The sequence below is a fragment of the Piliocolobus tephrosceles genome, chromosome 17 (assembly GCF_002776525.5).
Source record: "Piliocolobus tephrosceles isolate RC106 chromosome 17, ASM277652v3, whole genome shotgun sequence".
NCBI classification, from domain to species: Eukaryota; Metazoa; Chordata; class Mammalia; order Primates; family Cercopithecidae; genus Piliocolobus; species Piliocolobus tephrosceles.
The window spans coordinates 4,831,715-4,845,604 of NC_045450.1; the positions used below are offsets into that span (position 1 = coordinate 4,831,715).

The window sequence follows — 13,890 nt, forward strand, 5'->3', positions numbered from 1 at the left end:
CCCTCCCGTCTCTCTCTTTCATTCACAAAGTCAGCAGTGGCCAAGCACACGGCTGGATATCTGGGACATTGAGGAAAGGTAAAAAGTCCTAGGACTGAAGCCACAGGCCCGCATCTTCCTCCCTGGGCCTCTAGCAGTGGGGAGCCACGGAGTGCACCTGCTGGGGCTGGGCCCTCTCCGCTGGGCTTGGCAGCCTCTGCTGGCCCTGGGGAGGGCGGGGCTGGTTGCCAAGCCTCAGGTGGTATGGAGCCGGAAGCAGGAAGCAGCCTGTGCTCCCCAGACCTGCCTGGCTGAGGGAGTTGGAGGCTTCTAGGAGGTAGGTGGGGGCCTGGGGGCCGGGCTGCCAGGGGGAAGACAGGGGAGAAGACAGTGGCTGGGGAGAAGCTTGTCCAGCCTGGGGTCAGGGTAGGGACCACAGGGCTGGGCAAGGAGAGAGGCTGGGCCTGGGGCCAAAGGAGAAGTGCAGTGGGAGGGGGCGGGAAAGCTGGTGCTGGGCCAGGCGCGGGCAGAGGCTGGGCTGTGGGAAGCCTGGATATGGTCCCCGCTGAGCAGAGCCCAGGGTTCTGATGCAGCCTCTGGGGGGTCAGGGCAGGCAGCACTGTGCACGCCGAGATGGCTGTGTCCACAGAGGAGCTGGATACCACAGTTCAGGAAGTCCTGGGAAGACTGAAAAGCCACCAGTTTTTCCAGTCCACATGGGACACTGCTGCCTTCATCATCTTCCTCACCTTCGTGGGTAAGTGTGGCTGCGGCCTTGGGGTCCCCCCAACCCCCTGCCCTGGGCCAGGGTCACACCTGGATGGCTGTCCTGTCCCCAGGTACGGTGCTGCTCCTGCTGCTGCTGGTCATCGCCCACTGCTGCTGCTGCAGCTGCTGTGGCTCCCCCGGGCCCCGCAGGGCAAGCCCCAGGAAGGTGAGCCCCTGGAAGGTGAGCCCCGCTGGCCTCCGGGACCTGCATGGAACTGTACTGGGGGTGGAGGGGGGAGGTGGGGGGAGTGGTGGGAAGGGTGCTCATCCCCCTAGGGAACAAGGAGCGAACCTGCTTGGTCCCTCTGTGCTTCTCGTGCAGGAAAGACCCAAGGGAGTGGATAACTTGGCCCTGGAACCCTGACCGTGTGTGTCCTGCCCGGTGGCAGTAACAAAGCCTTGTCTGCCCAGAGCCTGAGTCTGCAGTGTCTTCCAGTCCCCATCTGGGTGGGTGACACGGGACTCGCCGCCCCACTCAGGTGCCCACCTGGCCTCTCCAAGCTTTCAGTCAACACGACTGTGCCAGGTCATCCTGGGTCACCTAGCTGGGAGGGGAGCTGGTCTCAGACTTGGCGGCCCGAACTCCCAGATGGAGCTCGTCACCACCCCCTGGGCCTCTTGGCAGAGAGGACGAGAGAAAACCTGTCCTCTCTCGAAGGTGGGTTCTGTGTTCAGCCCTTGCATGGCACAAGGAGTGGGGAAGCCAGGCTCTGGGAATAGGGGAGATGGCTGGCTCCTAAAGTTGACGACCACTGACTACCAGGGACCCCCCGCCTGCCTGGGTCCCCACTCAGACAGACAGACAGGGCTCCAGTCGGAATCTGATGATCTTTATTTCTTAGAGGGCCCTGGATCGGGGCTATGGAACACAGTAACCAGCACTACAGTCACTCCTGGGGTGGCTTTGTCTGCGCCGTTCCTGACTGTGCCCTGGGACTCATAGCTCAGGGCCACCCACCACCCGCCAGGGGGAGGGGACAGCAAAGGGGAGAGGAAGGAGAGCCCTGGGCCTGGCCCTGTCCTGAGTCCAAAGATTCCCATGGTGACCAGAAGGGCGGGGTTGGGAATGTGGGACGCCCTCGGGCCCGCCTTCCGGACCACCCCACTACCCTCCCAGATGACCCTCCCTCCCTCCCAGACGACCCTCCCTTCCTCCCAGGTGAGCCTCCCTTCCTCCTGGAGCTTCCAGTGTCCATTCCCAGCAGTGCAAATGTGTTAGGCAGGGGAGGGGGGAGGACAGAGAGAGAAACAGCAGCCTGGCATTGGTGCTGGCTGGTGCTCTGGGGCGGCTATGAGGGGATGGGCCGCCTTCCTGGAGACAAGATCCCGGGTGCTGTGATCAGAAGGGTCTGTAGCTCCAGTAGCTGGAGAACACGGAGATCTGCAAGGAGAGGGGGTGTGGTGAGTGGCTGGACGGAGGGGATGGGGTGGCCCAGGGCAGATGTCAAGGTCACCCAAGGACAGTATATCAGGACAGGGCACTGCTGCTTAGCAGTACTATCGGGGTACAACAGACCCCAAGATTGGGGCGCTCTGAGGGTGGGGCAGGGCCCTCAGAACCCCTGCCCACTGTGAGGGTACACCAGACCCCAAGGTTAGGGCACTGTGCGGGTGTGGCAAGGACCCTTAGAAGCCCTTCCCCTAATGAAGGTGCTTGGCCCGGGCCCCACCTTGTCCTTAAGCTGCTGGCAGAGCTGCAAGGAGACGGTGAAGTAGACCAGGGCGTCGTTGAGCCAGGGGATCACGCACTCCACCTTGTGCACGTGGCTCACCTCCAGGCGCTGAGAGCCCCACTCGCTGTGGGCGGTGAGAGGGTCCCTGAGGGGGGGCCCGGCCCTCCAGGTGCAGAGGGATGGGGTGGGCATGCCTGGACCCCTCTCCCCTGCCTACTTACAACATGGCCCCAGGGCTGTGCAGCACCGCGCCTCCGGCTGGGCGGAAGTTCTAGGGAGAACAGCAGCAGACCCCTCAGACCCTGCAGGGTGTGTGCGTGGGGGGCAGCGGGCCGGGCAGGCGTCCCTCCTCACCTTGGTGGAGTTGGGCTGCAGGGCGTGCAGCTGGTACACCGTGAGGCAGAGCTTGTTGAGGTTGATGTAGACATTGACCAGCAGGTCGGAGGGCAGGGCGGGGGCGAACATCCGCTGCGGGAGGCAGGTAGGATGAGACCCTCCTGAGCTCCCAACCCAGGCTGGATGGAGCAGGGCTCTGCAGTCATTCATGGAGACTTCAGGGGACCCCAGTCACCACCCCAGAGATGAACGGGGGGCTTCCAGACTTTTCCCAGGTGCCCCAAGTACCTTCCTGTGCTGTCAGGTTTGGGAACCACTAACCCCAAACAGGGTTAACATATTTTGGGGGCACAGGACAGAAGCCAAGGACCCCATCCCAGAAAATTGCCTAGACAGAATTCTAACTATAATTTGGGGGGTGGCACCCCTTGGTGTCCATCCTGAGGGCAGGCTGGGCCCCGCTGTGGGGACCCCTCTCCTGCAGCAGGGGCTGGCAGGGACACTGACCGTGAGGCCGCTGGCGGCGATCTCAGGGAGGGTGAGGGTGGCGGGCGTGGTGAGGCGGTTTCGGGCTCTGGTCAGCTGCAGCATCACTGCATCCATCAGCTGCAGGGAGGGGCGGGGTTGGCTCTGCTTCATCCCGGGCCCCCATGCATCAGGGAACAACAGATGCAGTAGCTCCCACTCCCGCCCCGTGGCTACGGTTCCCAGGACCCGAAACCCAGCAGCAGGGGCCTGCTAAAGACAGGTGGTTGGGCTCCAGCTCGGTGTCGGGGAGGGCAGGACGTCTGCACTGATGTCAGCCAGGACAGGGCTGATTCACTGCACAGGGATCCCGGGCGCTGGATCAATGGGGAATGGAAGGTCCTGGGAGGTCAGTCCCAGGGGCACAGGCTTTGCCGACAGGGGTACAGGCAACGAAGGCTGGCTGCAAAAGGTCAGAGAGGGCTTCCTGGAGGCGGCGATGGATGGCTGGGTTGAGGTTTTCAGGAGGGTAAACCAGGGTCGCGGCTGGTAGATGGTGGGACCCCCTGGAGCCCATCCCTTCCCTTTGCCGTGGAGCAGAGCCCCGGCAGACTGCTCAGAGCCCCAGCTTTCATGCCATCCAGCCGTGGCCATGAGTACCGGGGTGATGTGGCTCCCAGGAAACACGTAAGAGCTGACTGGCGGCATGGGGGCCGCAGCACCCTAGGGTGGTTACAGTTCTCGAGGGGATCTTAGTCTATCTGGTTCTACGTGTGAGGAAACAGAGGTCCAGAGAGGGCAGGTGAGCCACCAGAGGACACACAGTGAGGCAGGGGCAGAACTCACGCATGAGGTCAGGCGCCTGGGTCAGCTCTTCACATGTGCCATGCGGTTCATGTGAAGGCTTTCACTGCTGCTGCCAGCAGCAGTATGTGCCGAGTGCTTACTGGGGGCCCCATGACCTGAATGATCATGGCGAACAGTTACTCCAGCTTGCCCCTGACCCCACAGGTAGAAAATGGAGACACAGAGTAGGCAGGTAAGCGTTTAGAGGTTGCACAGCTCCAGGTGGGATTGGAACCCACGTGTGATTCCGGATCCAGAATGTGGGACCCTATAGGCCCAGGAGTCAGGCCTGGGGGCAGCTCACCTTGAGGACCTCAGCGCCCGTCTTGAACTGGTAGCTCTCGTCCCGGCTGGTAAGCAGGTAAATGGCTTGGCTCACATGGTTTCTGGCGTCCTGGATCTAGAAGCAGAGGTCATCCAGAGGGGTCACGCCAGCTTCCATGCAGCCAGGAGGGGAGGGGGTGTGCTGCTTGCCTGCCTGCCCCAGGTGATTTCACTCTCCACACTGTCATGTCTGCGCCCTGGAGGGCCAGGTCCGTGCCAGGTGATGAGCGCCTGGCATCACAAGGGCAGGCCTGGTCTCTGCCCGAGTGGGCTGCCCTCTCCTTTCTAAGGAAAGGACAGATGGTATTGTCCAAGACATCTGTGCAAGTTGTGGAGGAAAGCAAACAAGGTGATATGGCAGAGACAAGGGCCCTGAGATGGAGACAGTCAGGGTGGAGGGGGCAGGAGAGGAGGCCAGGGCCAGTGGTACAGGAGCTGCCGGGGAGCATGGGCCTCATCCCCAGAGCCATGGTAAGTCCCTGGAGGTTCTAGGCAAGGGAGTGACTTTTTAGAGGGCTTCTGAACCATCTCATCAAGCCAGCTGCTGTGGGGACTCCACAGTCCCGATGTGGCCATTGGGCTCTCAGGCCAGGTTCTCCACCTCCTCACGTGGCGCAGGCTCCAGGCCCCCAGCTTTGCTGCTAGGAAACACTCTCCCAGGCTTGCTGTGGCCACAGATCCCCAGGGCTAGGCGCTTGCCAGGGAGGCCCCGGGGTGGGCCTGCTGCCCCCTGTCCTTGTGGCTGAGCACTAGCCAGGAGGGGCGGGGTCACCTGCTGCAGCTTCCACTGCTTGTCCTCCCGGAAGGCGAAGTGCAGCAGCTGGTTGTTCCGGGGCATCTTCAAATTCACGTCCTGACAGGCAAGAGTGGGGTGAGCTGGGCAGGGGGACGCCTCCTGCCACAGCCATTCTGAGCCCTTAAGCGTGGGGCAGAAATGGGGTGTGTGGTGGCTCAGGCCTTGGCTGCTGTGTAGGGCAGAGAGTCTCCCAATGCCTTGGCCGTTTGGGGGGTGAACAGGGAGGTCAGGAAACAGGAAAACAGGCCCAAGAGGAGCCACAAAGAAGTGAAATTGAAAGAGGTGAAGAAACGGGAAGGGGAAAACAGAAGGCAGCCTCTGTGAGGCTCTGTGCGAATGGGGTGCATCTAGTGTCTACAAAGGCCAACAGATGGAGTCCAGGAGGGGGGCCTCCCCCCACGCCTTGGTGCCTGGCACAGGGTTGGGTGCAGACTGGACCTCAGGAGTTGGCTGATTCAACTGTGATGTGTGGCCAGCCTAATCCGCCAATACCCACGTTTCACGGGTCCAGACACCAGGCCAGGCCGTGTGCAAAGAACCCCCCTCCTGCACCTCTTCCTGAATCCGCACACTGATGCCGGGGGACGTGTGAGGGCTGCTGTCATTTTCCAAAGGAGAAAACTGAGGCCAGAGACATCAAGGGTCCCGCTCAGAGTCGCAGGGCTTGTACAGAGAGAACGTGGGAGCCTTCCCCACTGGCAGGATGGGAGGGGACAGGGCTGGGGGACTCACCGCCTGGCTGAGAGCATCCCCCTGCAGAGTCAGCACACCCTTCACCTGGTCTGAGCTGTAACACGTGGCGTCAGAGCGGTGCCTGTGGTCACCACCCCCAGCACCCAGCCCTCCCTCCCGGCGGGCTGCCCCTCCTGTCCCATCGCACACCCAGCTGGTCTGCAGGACAGGGCTGTGGCCATGCCTCCTACCCCCCAAGGTACCCATTTTCCCGTTTCCGCCCAGCCCAGGCTCACCCACAGCTGCCTAGGATGAAGTTCTCTTGCTTGGCGGGCCCCTCAGTGCCCGAGCCCGGCAGAGTGAAGCGCAGAGAGGCCTCCTGTGGCACACAGGGAAGGAGGGGAGCTGGCAGTGCCCACTCAGGCCCGGCCCAGTGCTCCTTCCAGAAGCCCCCCTCCCTCCACGTCAGCGGGGGGAAGGAACAAGGTGGCCTGGCCTCAGTTTCAGCTGGGGTGGGAAGACCCTGCCCAAGCACCCCGGGCACCTAACCGTGAGCCCGATCTGTTTACCCCACATTCCCTGAACACCTCCTGTGTGCCCGCCTCGGGGAATACAGAAGAGACAGAGGCAGCCTCCCAGCTTGGTTGAGGGGGAAAGGGGCAAGGGGCAGAGTCAAGGAACAAGGCAGTAGTCAGGGTAACCCGCGGTCCTGGGCCACAGCAAGCACTGCGCCGGTCACTTCTGTGAGCTGCTTGGCTCATTTATCTATACTATCTATACTACAGCCTCGCGAAGCGGGTACTGTTATCTCCCTTTTGCCAATGAGAAAAGGGAGGCCCAGGGAGGTTCACTGACTTGGCTGAGGGTCACACTGCCGGGCAGAGGCAGAATTATTTCGCTCCCAAGGCGGCCTTCCCCGATCCGAGGCCGGGCGGGACTCAGGCCCTTGCTAGCACCCGCGTCAGGACTCGCCCCTGCCCGCACACAGGTGTTTGTGTAACGACATCGGCTCGAGTTCGCGGAGGCGGGGCCTTGCCTGAAAGCCGCGGCGGCCGTACGCAATAGGCGCTCAGGACGCAGCCGCGGGGCCCCAGGTGGAGCCAGGGAGATGAGGAGGGAGAGTCGCCACGCCCGGCGGGGCAGGAAACGGGTCGTTACCTTGAGAATGTCCTGCAGCTGCTTCAGCACAGCGTGCACCTCGTCGTGCAGCAACCAGCGGAACTCCTCCTCCTGCGGGACAGACCCGGCGGTCACACTTGGCCCCGCCGCCCCGCCAGCCCGCCCGCTGACCCACGCGCCTCACCAGCACGGCCCGCTCCGCCGCCGTCGCTGCCATTACGGTGGCCATGGCCACAGGCAGCCGCCAAGCGCCCTCCCCGCCGGTCGCTGCTCCGGTCCACCAGTCCTTCTGTCCTCGGTCCTCCAGTCCTCGCGTTCGCCCTCGGAGTCTGGCTCCGCCCCCACCCCTGACTGGCTGAGTGGGCACCGCCCCGCCCCCAGGCCGGCTCCGTGCGCTCGATTGGTCGGCTCCTGTCGGCCCGCTTTGGCTCGCGAAACCCTGCGGGCTCCTTGGAACGAGGCCGGCGGCTGCGCGACTGAGGCCCGCTCCGGCCGGCCAGGGACGCGGCCGGCGGCTGCGCGAGTCAGGCTCGCTCCGGCTGGCCAGGGACGCGGCCGGCACCAGCCTGGGGCGGCCGAGCTCCCGTGTCGCCCCCAGGCTATGATAGGGCGCGCTGCTCCACTCGCGCTCACTGATTGGCCGGCAGGACAGTCTGTCCCCGCTCCGCCTCCCTATTGACCCGCTTGGCCTCCGTTGGTCGCGCTTCCAACCCCGCAGCGGACCTCGCCGCCGCTCGCGGGTCCGTCTCTCCCAGACGCTGAGGTCCCGAAAACCCATCGCGGCCCCGCAGCTGCCCTCTCCTCCCACCCATCTCGCCGAGGGCGAGGGAAGCAGGACTCCTGTGGCACAGCTGTGTTACCAAGAAGTGTTTTATTTTTCTTGCAGTAGCTTTGTTAATTGCACAAAATCATGTTTTGTTTTTGCCATTTAAACATTATCACACAATCCTATTCTGAAAGACAAATGTTCATTAAAAACAAAGCAAAAATAAAAATTCACAACCTTAATTACCTAGATTTGTCATTTAAAGGTTTAAAGAAAAAAAGGGAGGGGCTTTCTTACAAGCTTTTTCACAAGTGTCACATTTTCTCCTTAAAAGGGAAGGATTTCAAAACAAAGGTGAAATAGCTTAAACAGAAATATTCATAAAAAGGAACTTTACAGAATTGTCAACAATATTAAGACAACATTGACTAACCGGTTTCATTACCGCATCTTACCCCGCCCCCACCCCCAGTGTGTCCTGCCAGGACTAGAACAGGCTTTGTGTTCAGACAGAAATGCTTCAAAATCCCAGTGAAATGAACTGTGCTAAAAACCCGACAGGCATCTTCCCTGCCCTCCCCCACCTCATCTTCTGCAATCCTCTAACCCAGGTTCTATCTGTGAAAGAGGCCAAAGCTGTGAGGGGGGAAGGACCCCGCCCCAGTGTGGCCACCTTATATATAATTATATATTCCATCATAAATGCTGGCCTTCCTTCTGCAAATTATGATTTTGGAAAATCCAACCCATGCAGTGGGATAAAAAACTGACATCTCTTGAGTGACTTGTTTTTTTGCATCATCCCAAGCCCCCCATGGTCCCCTATCCAAGGAGATATGTAGGGCCTTGAGGATGTCCCAGACCCACCTCGGAGGGCCAGTCAGTTCAGGTAGGTCAGGCCCAGTTCTCTTCCCTCCCGACAGACCCCGGGCCCGGGCAGCACCGAAGACCATGATGCTGGCTGGAGTGAAGACACTTGTTTCCGTATCAAGAGCTGAGCCTAAGAAATGCTCATCGCTGGTCAGGCTGGGTCTGGGCCAAAGAAGGGACAGACAGAAAGAAATACTGTCTCCACAGGAGGAAGAGGGAGAGGAGGGAGGATGGAGAGTGGTGGGCATGCAGGGGACTCGGCAGGGCAGACTGCAGAAGGGGGGACCACTGGGAGGGGACCGAGGTCAGAGTGGCTCTTCAGAGCCAGGTGAAGAGTCTGTGGCCTAACGGAAACAGGAAGGAGCGCCCCCAACCCCCACTCCTCATGGCTCATCACTAGTGGCCCTGAGGACCCCCTCCCAAGAGCTGGAATGCAAATCCAAATACTAGAACAGCCCAAGGAAGAGCGCCGTGGCAGTGGCGTCTGGGGCGTGGCTTCGAGGCGGTGAGGGCCGGACCTCCAAGCTCACCTGCAGGCAGGCTGCTTGCTGCACTCCCTGGACAGCCAGGGGCCCCATCTTCTCGGGACTCTGCCAGTCTCTTTTCAGTTCACAAAGGCGTCTATGGGGCGCTGGGTGCACACTGGACGCTTAGACGTAAAAATCTTTCTCAGCTCACCACCTGAGGTTGGAGGGCCCCAAGGGACCCTCTGTCTGGAGTCTGTACTGGCTCATCTGGGCCCGAGGCCTCTCCTTGCAGGGAATCCAGTGGGGATGTGGACGTGACTACAGGCTCTTCGCTCTGGGGAAAGCTGTGGGAAGGCTTCCAACTCTCGTTGCTGATTCTAGTTCCTTGACTGGAAGGGGTTTGAGATAAGACAAGCTCGGAAGAAAATAAGCCAGGCAGCAGTTTCTGGGCAGCTTCTATCCAGGGGCGAGAGTCTGTGTGTGTGTGTGTGTGTGTGTGTGTGTGTGTGTGAGAACACACAGCCACCTCGTCCGGGGGCCAGTGCCCAGCTCAAGAGCTTTCCCACAAGCCAATCCTGCTGACACTTGTCCCCTCCCCAGCGGCCTCAGGGGAAGGCTGCTGCTGTGTGCTGTACTGATGGCAAGTCTCAAAGTCTGTATAAAAGGAAATGGAGACAGGTGGGCTGGTCCAGAATGAAGTCCCAGGCCCCCGACCCAATGTGAGGAGGAGGGGGTCAGAGGGGGGATTGGAGGGGTGGGGGCGGGGTGTTGACAGCTTAGTGTATATAGGCTCGGTACACGGCGGACATATCGTTGTCGGACTGGTCCAGCGCCTTGGCTCTTTTGTACACCTGGAAAAAAGAGAGATGGCTCAGTCTCTGGCCCCAGAGCTGCCTTCAAGACCTAGATCTGATTCCTGGAGGCAGCGCTGGATGAGGCTAGCAGGCAGTGCTGGAGCCCAGGTTGTCTAGGAAGGAATCCTGTTTTGACCTTGCATGAAGCACCTCTGTTTCTCTGGGCCCCAGCCACTGTGCTTCTTGCTCTGGGAGAGGGAATAGTACCCAAGGGTTCTTGTGAGAATGAAATGTACTATGGGATATAAAGCACTCAGCATTGGCCGGGCACTGTGCCTCATGTCTGTAAGGCCGAGGTGGGTGGATCACCTGAGGTCAGGAGTTCAAGACCAGCCAGGCCAAAAAGGTGAAGCCCTATCTCTAATAAAAATACAAAAATTAGGGCCGGGTACAGTGGCTCACACTTGTAACCCAAGCACTTTGGGAGGCTGAGGTGGGTGGATCACAAGGTCAGGAGATAGAGACCAGCCCGGCTACCATGGTGAAACTCCATCTCTACTAAAAAAAAAAAATACAAAAAATTAGCCGGGCATGGTGGCCTGTAATCCCAGCTACTCAGAAGGCTGAGGCGGGAGAATAGCTTGAACCAGGGAGGCGGAAGTTGCGGTGAGCTGAGATCGCACCACTGCACTTCAGCCTGGGTGACAGAGCGAGACTCCGTCTCAAAAAAAAAAAAAAAAAAAAAAAAAATAGAGACTGTGGTGGCGCGTGCCTGTAATCCCAGATACTCAGGAGGCTGAGATAGGATAACTGCATGAACCCAGGAGGCAGAGGTTGCAGTGAGCAGTGAACTGAAATCACATCATCGCACTCCAGCCTGGGCGACAAAAGCAAAACTCTGTCTCAAAAAAAAAAAAAGCATTCAGCATTATTAGTAATTTAATAATGTCCCTAATGTCCCTTCCTGCAGATCACTCTCCAAAGCCTTTCCATGTTATCCTCTGGGCTGTTGTTGTTACTATTCCCTCTGCATGGAATGCTTTTCCCTCACTCACTTATCATTGGTTCTTTCTTAGCTCAAAGGCCTTTGCCAACCGTTCCAAATGAAGCAGCAGCTGCACCCACCACTTTACCCAGTCATCTCTGTCTTTTACTTGTATTTCTTACACTCTGAAATTCTGACCTTTTTAACTGCTTATGGGCTAATTTTGTACCCGCTTCCAGTTAAATGTAAGTGTTCCTGGGACGGATGGAGGGAGCTGCACACCAACATGTACTCGGAGTGCAGAACTCGGATTGAGCCACCGCGCCCGGCCTTCTCTTAATTTCTTTAAAATACATATGACTGGCCAGGCACAGTGGCTGATGCCTGTAATCCCAGCACTTTGGAAGGCAGAGGTGGGCGGATCACAAGGTCAGGAGTTCAAGACCAGCCATGGCCAACATAGAGAAACCCCATTTCTACTAAAAATACAAAAGTTAGCCAGATGTGGTGGCATGTGCCTGTAATCCCAGCTACTCAGGAGGCTGAGGCAGGAGAATCGCTTGAACCTGGGGAGGCGGAGGTTGCAGTGAGCTGAGATCACGCCATTGCACTCCAGCCTGGGCAACAGAGCGAAACTCCGTCTTGGAAAAAAAAATTAATAAAAATACATATGACTGCTTTAAAAATCACAGTGTTGCCTGGTGGGTTTAAAACAAGGGCAGATGAGGCCGGGTGCGGTGGCTCACGCCTGTTATCCCAGCACTTTGGGAGGCCGAAGCAGGTGGATCACCTGAGGTCAGGAGTTCGAGACCAGCCTGACCAACATGGAGAAATCCCATCTCTACTAAAAACACAAAATTAGCCAGGTGCATGCCTGTAATCCCAGCTACTTGGGAGGCTGAGGCAGGAGAATTGCTTGAAGCTGGGAGGTGGAGATTGCGGTGAGCCAAGATTGTGCCACTGCACTCCAGCCTGGGAACAAGAGCAAAACTCTGTCTCAAAAAATGAAAAAGAAAGAAAGAAAGACAGACAGAAAGAAAGAAAGAAAGAAAGAAAGAAAGAAAGGCAGATGAAACACTCAGGACCCACCTATCCCTCAGAGTGAGAGTTCTCACACCTGTGGTGCTTCTGCCCCCAGGAGACATCTAGTAATACCTGGAGACATTTTCTGTCACCTGAGGAGGACTATGTCACTGGCGACTGGCAGGTGGGTTGCCCAACACCCTGCAGTGCTTGGATAGCCCCAACACACAGAATGACAGTAGTGCCGAGGTTGAGAAACCCTGCCTTAAAGGATGAGGGAGGGGGAAATAAATGCTTCTATGTGGTTGCAAAGTTTTTACATTTAACGGGAAATGGTACAAGATTATCTTTTTTTTTTTTCTTGAGACAGGGTCTTGCTCTGTTTCCCAGGCTGGAGTGCAGTGGTACGATCACAGCTCATTGCATCCTTGAACTCCCGGGCTCAAGCAATCCTCCTGCCTTACCTGCCTCAGCCTCCCAAGTAACTAGGAATAGGGTGCTCGCCACCACGCCCAGCTAGTTTTTGTATTTTTTTTTTGTACAGATAGGGGTCTCAAACTCCTGGGCTCAAGCAATCCTGCCTCGACCTTCCAAAGTGCTAGGATTACAAAGATTACAAGTATAAGCCACTGTGCCTGGCAAGATTAACTCTATTTTAAGGATTTATATTGCAATCTGTAGAATAACCACTAAAAAATGAACGTAAAGAGGCAAAGTAAAAAAGAAAATAGATAAATGAAACTGGAATTTTTTTCTTCGAGATGGAGTCTCGCTCTGTTGCCCAGGCTAAAGTACAGTAGCGCAACCTCCACCTTCCAGGTTCAAGCGATTCTCCTGTCCCAGCCTCCCGCGTAGCTGGGATTACTGGTGCCCGCCACTATGCCCGGCTAATTTTTGATATTTTTAGTAGAGACTGTGTTTCACCATATTGGCCAGGCTGATCTCGAACTTTACCATTTTGCCAGGCTGGACTTAAACTCCTGACCTCAGGTGATCTTCCTGCCTCAGCCTCCCAAAGTGTTGAGATTATAGGCATGAGCCACCGTGCCCAGCCGAAACTGGAACTCTAAAAAGCAAGTAAGAAAGGAGGAACAAACAAAAGACAAAGGCAACAAACAGAAATCAAATGATAAAAACGCTAGCTCCAAATCGAACCACATATCAATACAACTACTAAAGGTCAATGCACCAGTTAACCTTAAGAACCTGAACTCTGAACTCCTAACAGTACAGAGCCTAAGCTCTGAACTGAAATGGCTGGAAAGCACTGTGATGCATTGAGAAAGTAACCTACAAACTCTGCTTCCAAGCCAATGAATCCTGCAGTCAGGGTGGAGGCAACTTGGAAGTCACTTCAAAGAGCAGCTTTCCCAGCCCAAGCCACATGAAACCCTTGGGAAATAACTATAGTCAGAAATGAGCTTTCATCAAAAAAGACTCATAAAACACATGGGGAATTCTACTGTCCAGAGAGAATCCACAGGTCGAATGAATGGGGGAACTTGAAATAGTAATGTAATCTGAAAGAGTCATGAAATAAGTACTCTGAAATGTTGAAACAGACAAGAGACAGAAGTCAGAATTTAGGAACAAGGCTGCACGCGGTGGCTCATGCCTGTAATCCCAGCACTTTGGGAGGCCGAGGCGGGCGGATCACTTGAGGCCAGGAGTTTAAGTCTAGCTTGGCAAAATGGTAAAACCCTGTCTCTACTAAAAATACAAAAATTAGCCGGGTGTGGTGGTACATGCCTGTGGTCCCAGTTACTCAGGAGGCTGAGGCAGGAGAATCACTTTAACCCAGGATGCGGGGGCTGCAGTGAACTGAGATCATGCCACTGCACTCCAGCCTGGGCAAGAGAGTGAGATTCTGTCTCAAAAAAAAAAAAAAAAAAAGAATTCAGGAACAGAGAATTACACTATGAAAAGCCAGGTGTCAAAAGAACAGTACTGGCTGGGCGCGGTGGCTCACGCCTATAATCCCAGCATTTAGGTAGGCTGAAGTGGGTG

At 57.1% G+C, this 13,890-nt stretch overlaps 3 protein-coding genes across 9 annotated transcripts in view; 1 reads left to right on the forward strand and 2 right to left on the reverse strand.

Moving 5' to 3' along the window:
• Positions 1-236: 236 nt before the first annotated feature.
• On the forward strand, positions 237-1,159 carry SMIM22 (small integral membrane protein 22). 2 transcript variants are annotated; one of them, XM_023225837.1, is made up of 4 exons: positions 237-320; positions 597-736; positions 819-913; positions 1,070-1,159. In XM_023225837.1, the coding sequence occupies exons 2-4, from the start codon at positions 613-615 to the stop codon at positions 1,109-1,111; spliced, it is 261 nt and encodes an 86-aa protein (XP_023081605.1). In that variant the 5' UTR covers positions 237-320; positions 597-612; the 3' UTR covers positions 1,112-1,159. The 2 variants fall into 2 exon arrangements, with proteins under 2 accessions (XP_023081605.1, XP_031790319.1); XM_031934459.1 differs by lacking the exon at positions 237-320 and having other exon boundaries at positions 602-736; positions 819-928; positions 1,070-1,158.
• A 397-nt stretch (positions 1,160-1,556) lies between these two features.
• On the reverse strand, positions 1,557-7,571 carry ROGDI (rogdi atypical leucine zipper). Its single transcript, XM_023225833.2, has 11 exons — positions 7,163-7,571; positions 7,018-7,089; positions 6,156-6,238; positions 5,920-5,974; positions 5,164-5,244; positions 4,372-4,467; positions 3,264-3,362; positions 2,775-2,888; positions 2,642-2,691; positions 2,418-2,544; positions 1,557-2,128 (listed from the first exon to the last, which is right to left on the reverse strand). The coding sequence occupies exons 1-11, from the start codon at positions 7,205-7,207 to the stop codon at positions 2,087-2,089; spliced, it is 864 nt and encodes a 287-aa protein (XP_023081601.2). The 5' UTR covers positions 7,208-7,571; the 3' UTR covers positions 1,557-2,086.
• A 259-nt stretch (positions 7,572-7,830) lies between these two features.
• Positions 7,831-13,890, reverse strand: part of GLYR1 (glyoxylate reductase 1 homolog) — a 40,447-nt gene continuing 34,387 nt past the window's right edge. For 4 of the 6 annotated variants that reach the window (XM_023225830.3, XM_031934470.1, XM_031934472.1 and 1 more), the window contains one exon: positions 7,831-9,932. In XM_023225830.3, coding sequence (XP_023081598.2) covers positions 9,858-9,932 — 75 coding nt within the window. In that variant the 3' untranslated portion in view covers positions 7,831-9,857. The remainder of the gene's footprint in view (positions 9,933-13,890) is intronic. The other 2 variants (XR_004228570.1, XR_004228569.1) reach the window with 2 other exon arrangements.

Bases quoted from the DNA above. Each gene is read 5' to 3' on its own strand.
- SMIM22 (XM_031934459.1), top strand. From the start codon at position 613: ATGGCTGTGTCCACAGAGGAGCTGGATACCACAGTTCAGGAAGTCCTG. The intron at 737-818 runs GTAAGTGTGGCT...TCCTGTCCCCAG, and splicing joins CATCTTCCTCACCTTCGTGG to GTACGGTGCTGCTCCTGCTG. The intron at 929-1,069 runs GTGAGCCCCGCT...CTTCTCGTGCAG, and splicing joins GGAAGGTGAGCCCCTGGAAG to GAAAGACCCAAGGGAGTGGA.
- ROGDI (XM_023225833.2), bottom strand. From the start codon at position 7,207: ATGGCCACCGTAATGGCAGCGACGGCGGCGGAGCGGGCCGTGCTG. The intron at 2,692-2,774 runs GTGAGGAGGGAC...TGTTCTCCCTAG, and splicing joins TGCAGCCCAACTCCACCAAG to AACTTCCGCCCAGCCGGAGG. The intron at 2,129-2,417 runs GTGGGGCCCGGG...CTCTCCTTGCAG, and splicing joins GCCAGCAGCTTAAGGACAAG to ATCTCCGTGTTCTCCAGCTA.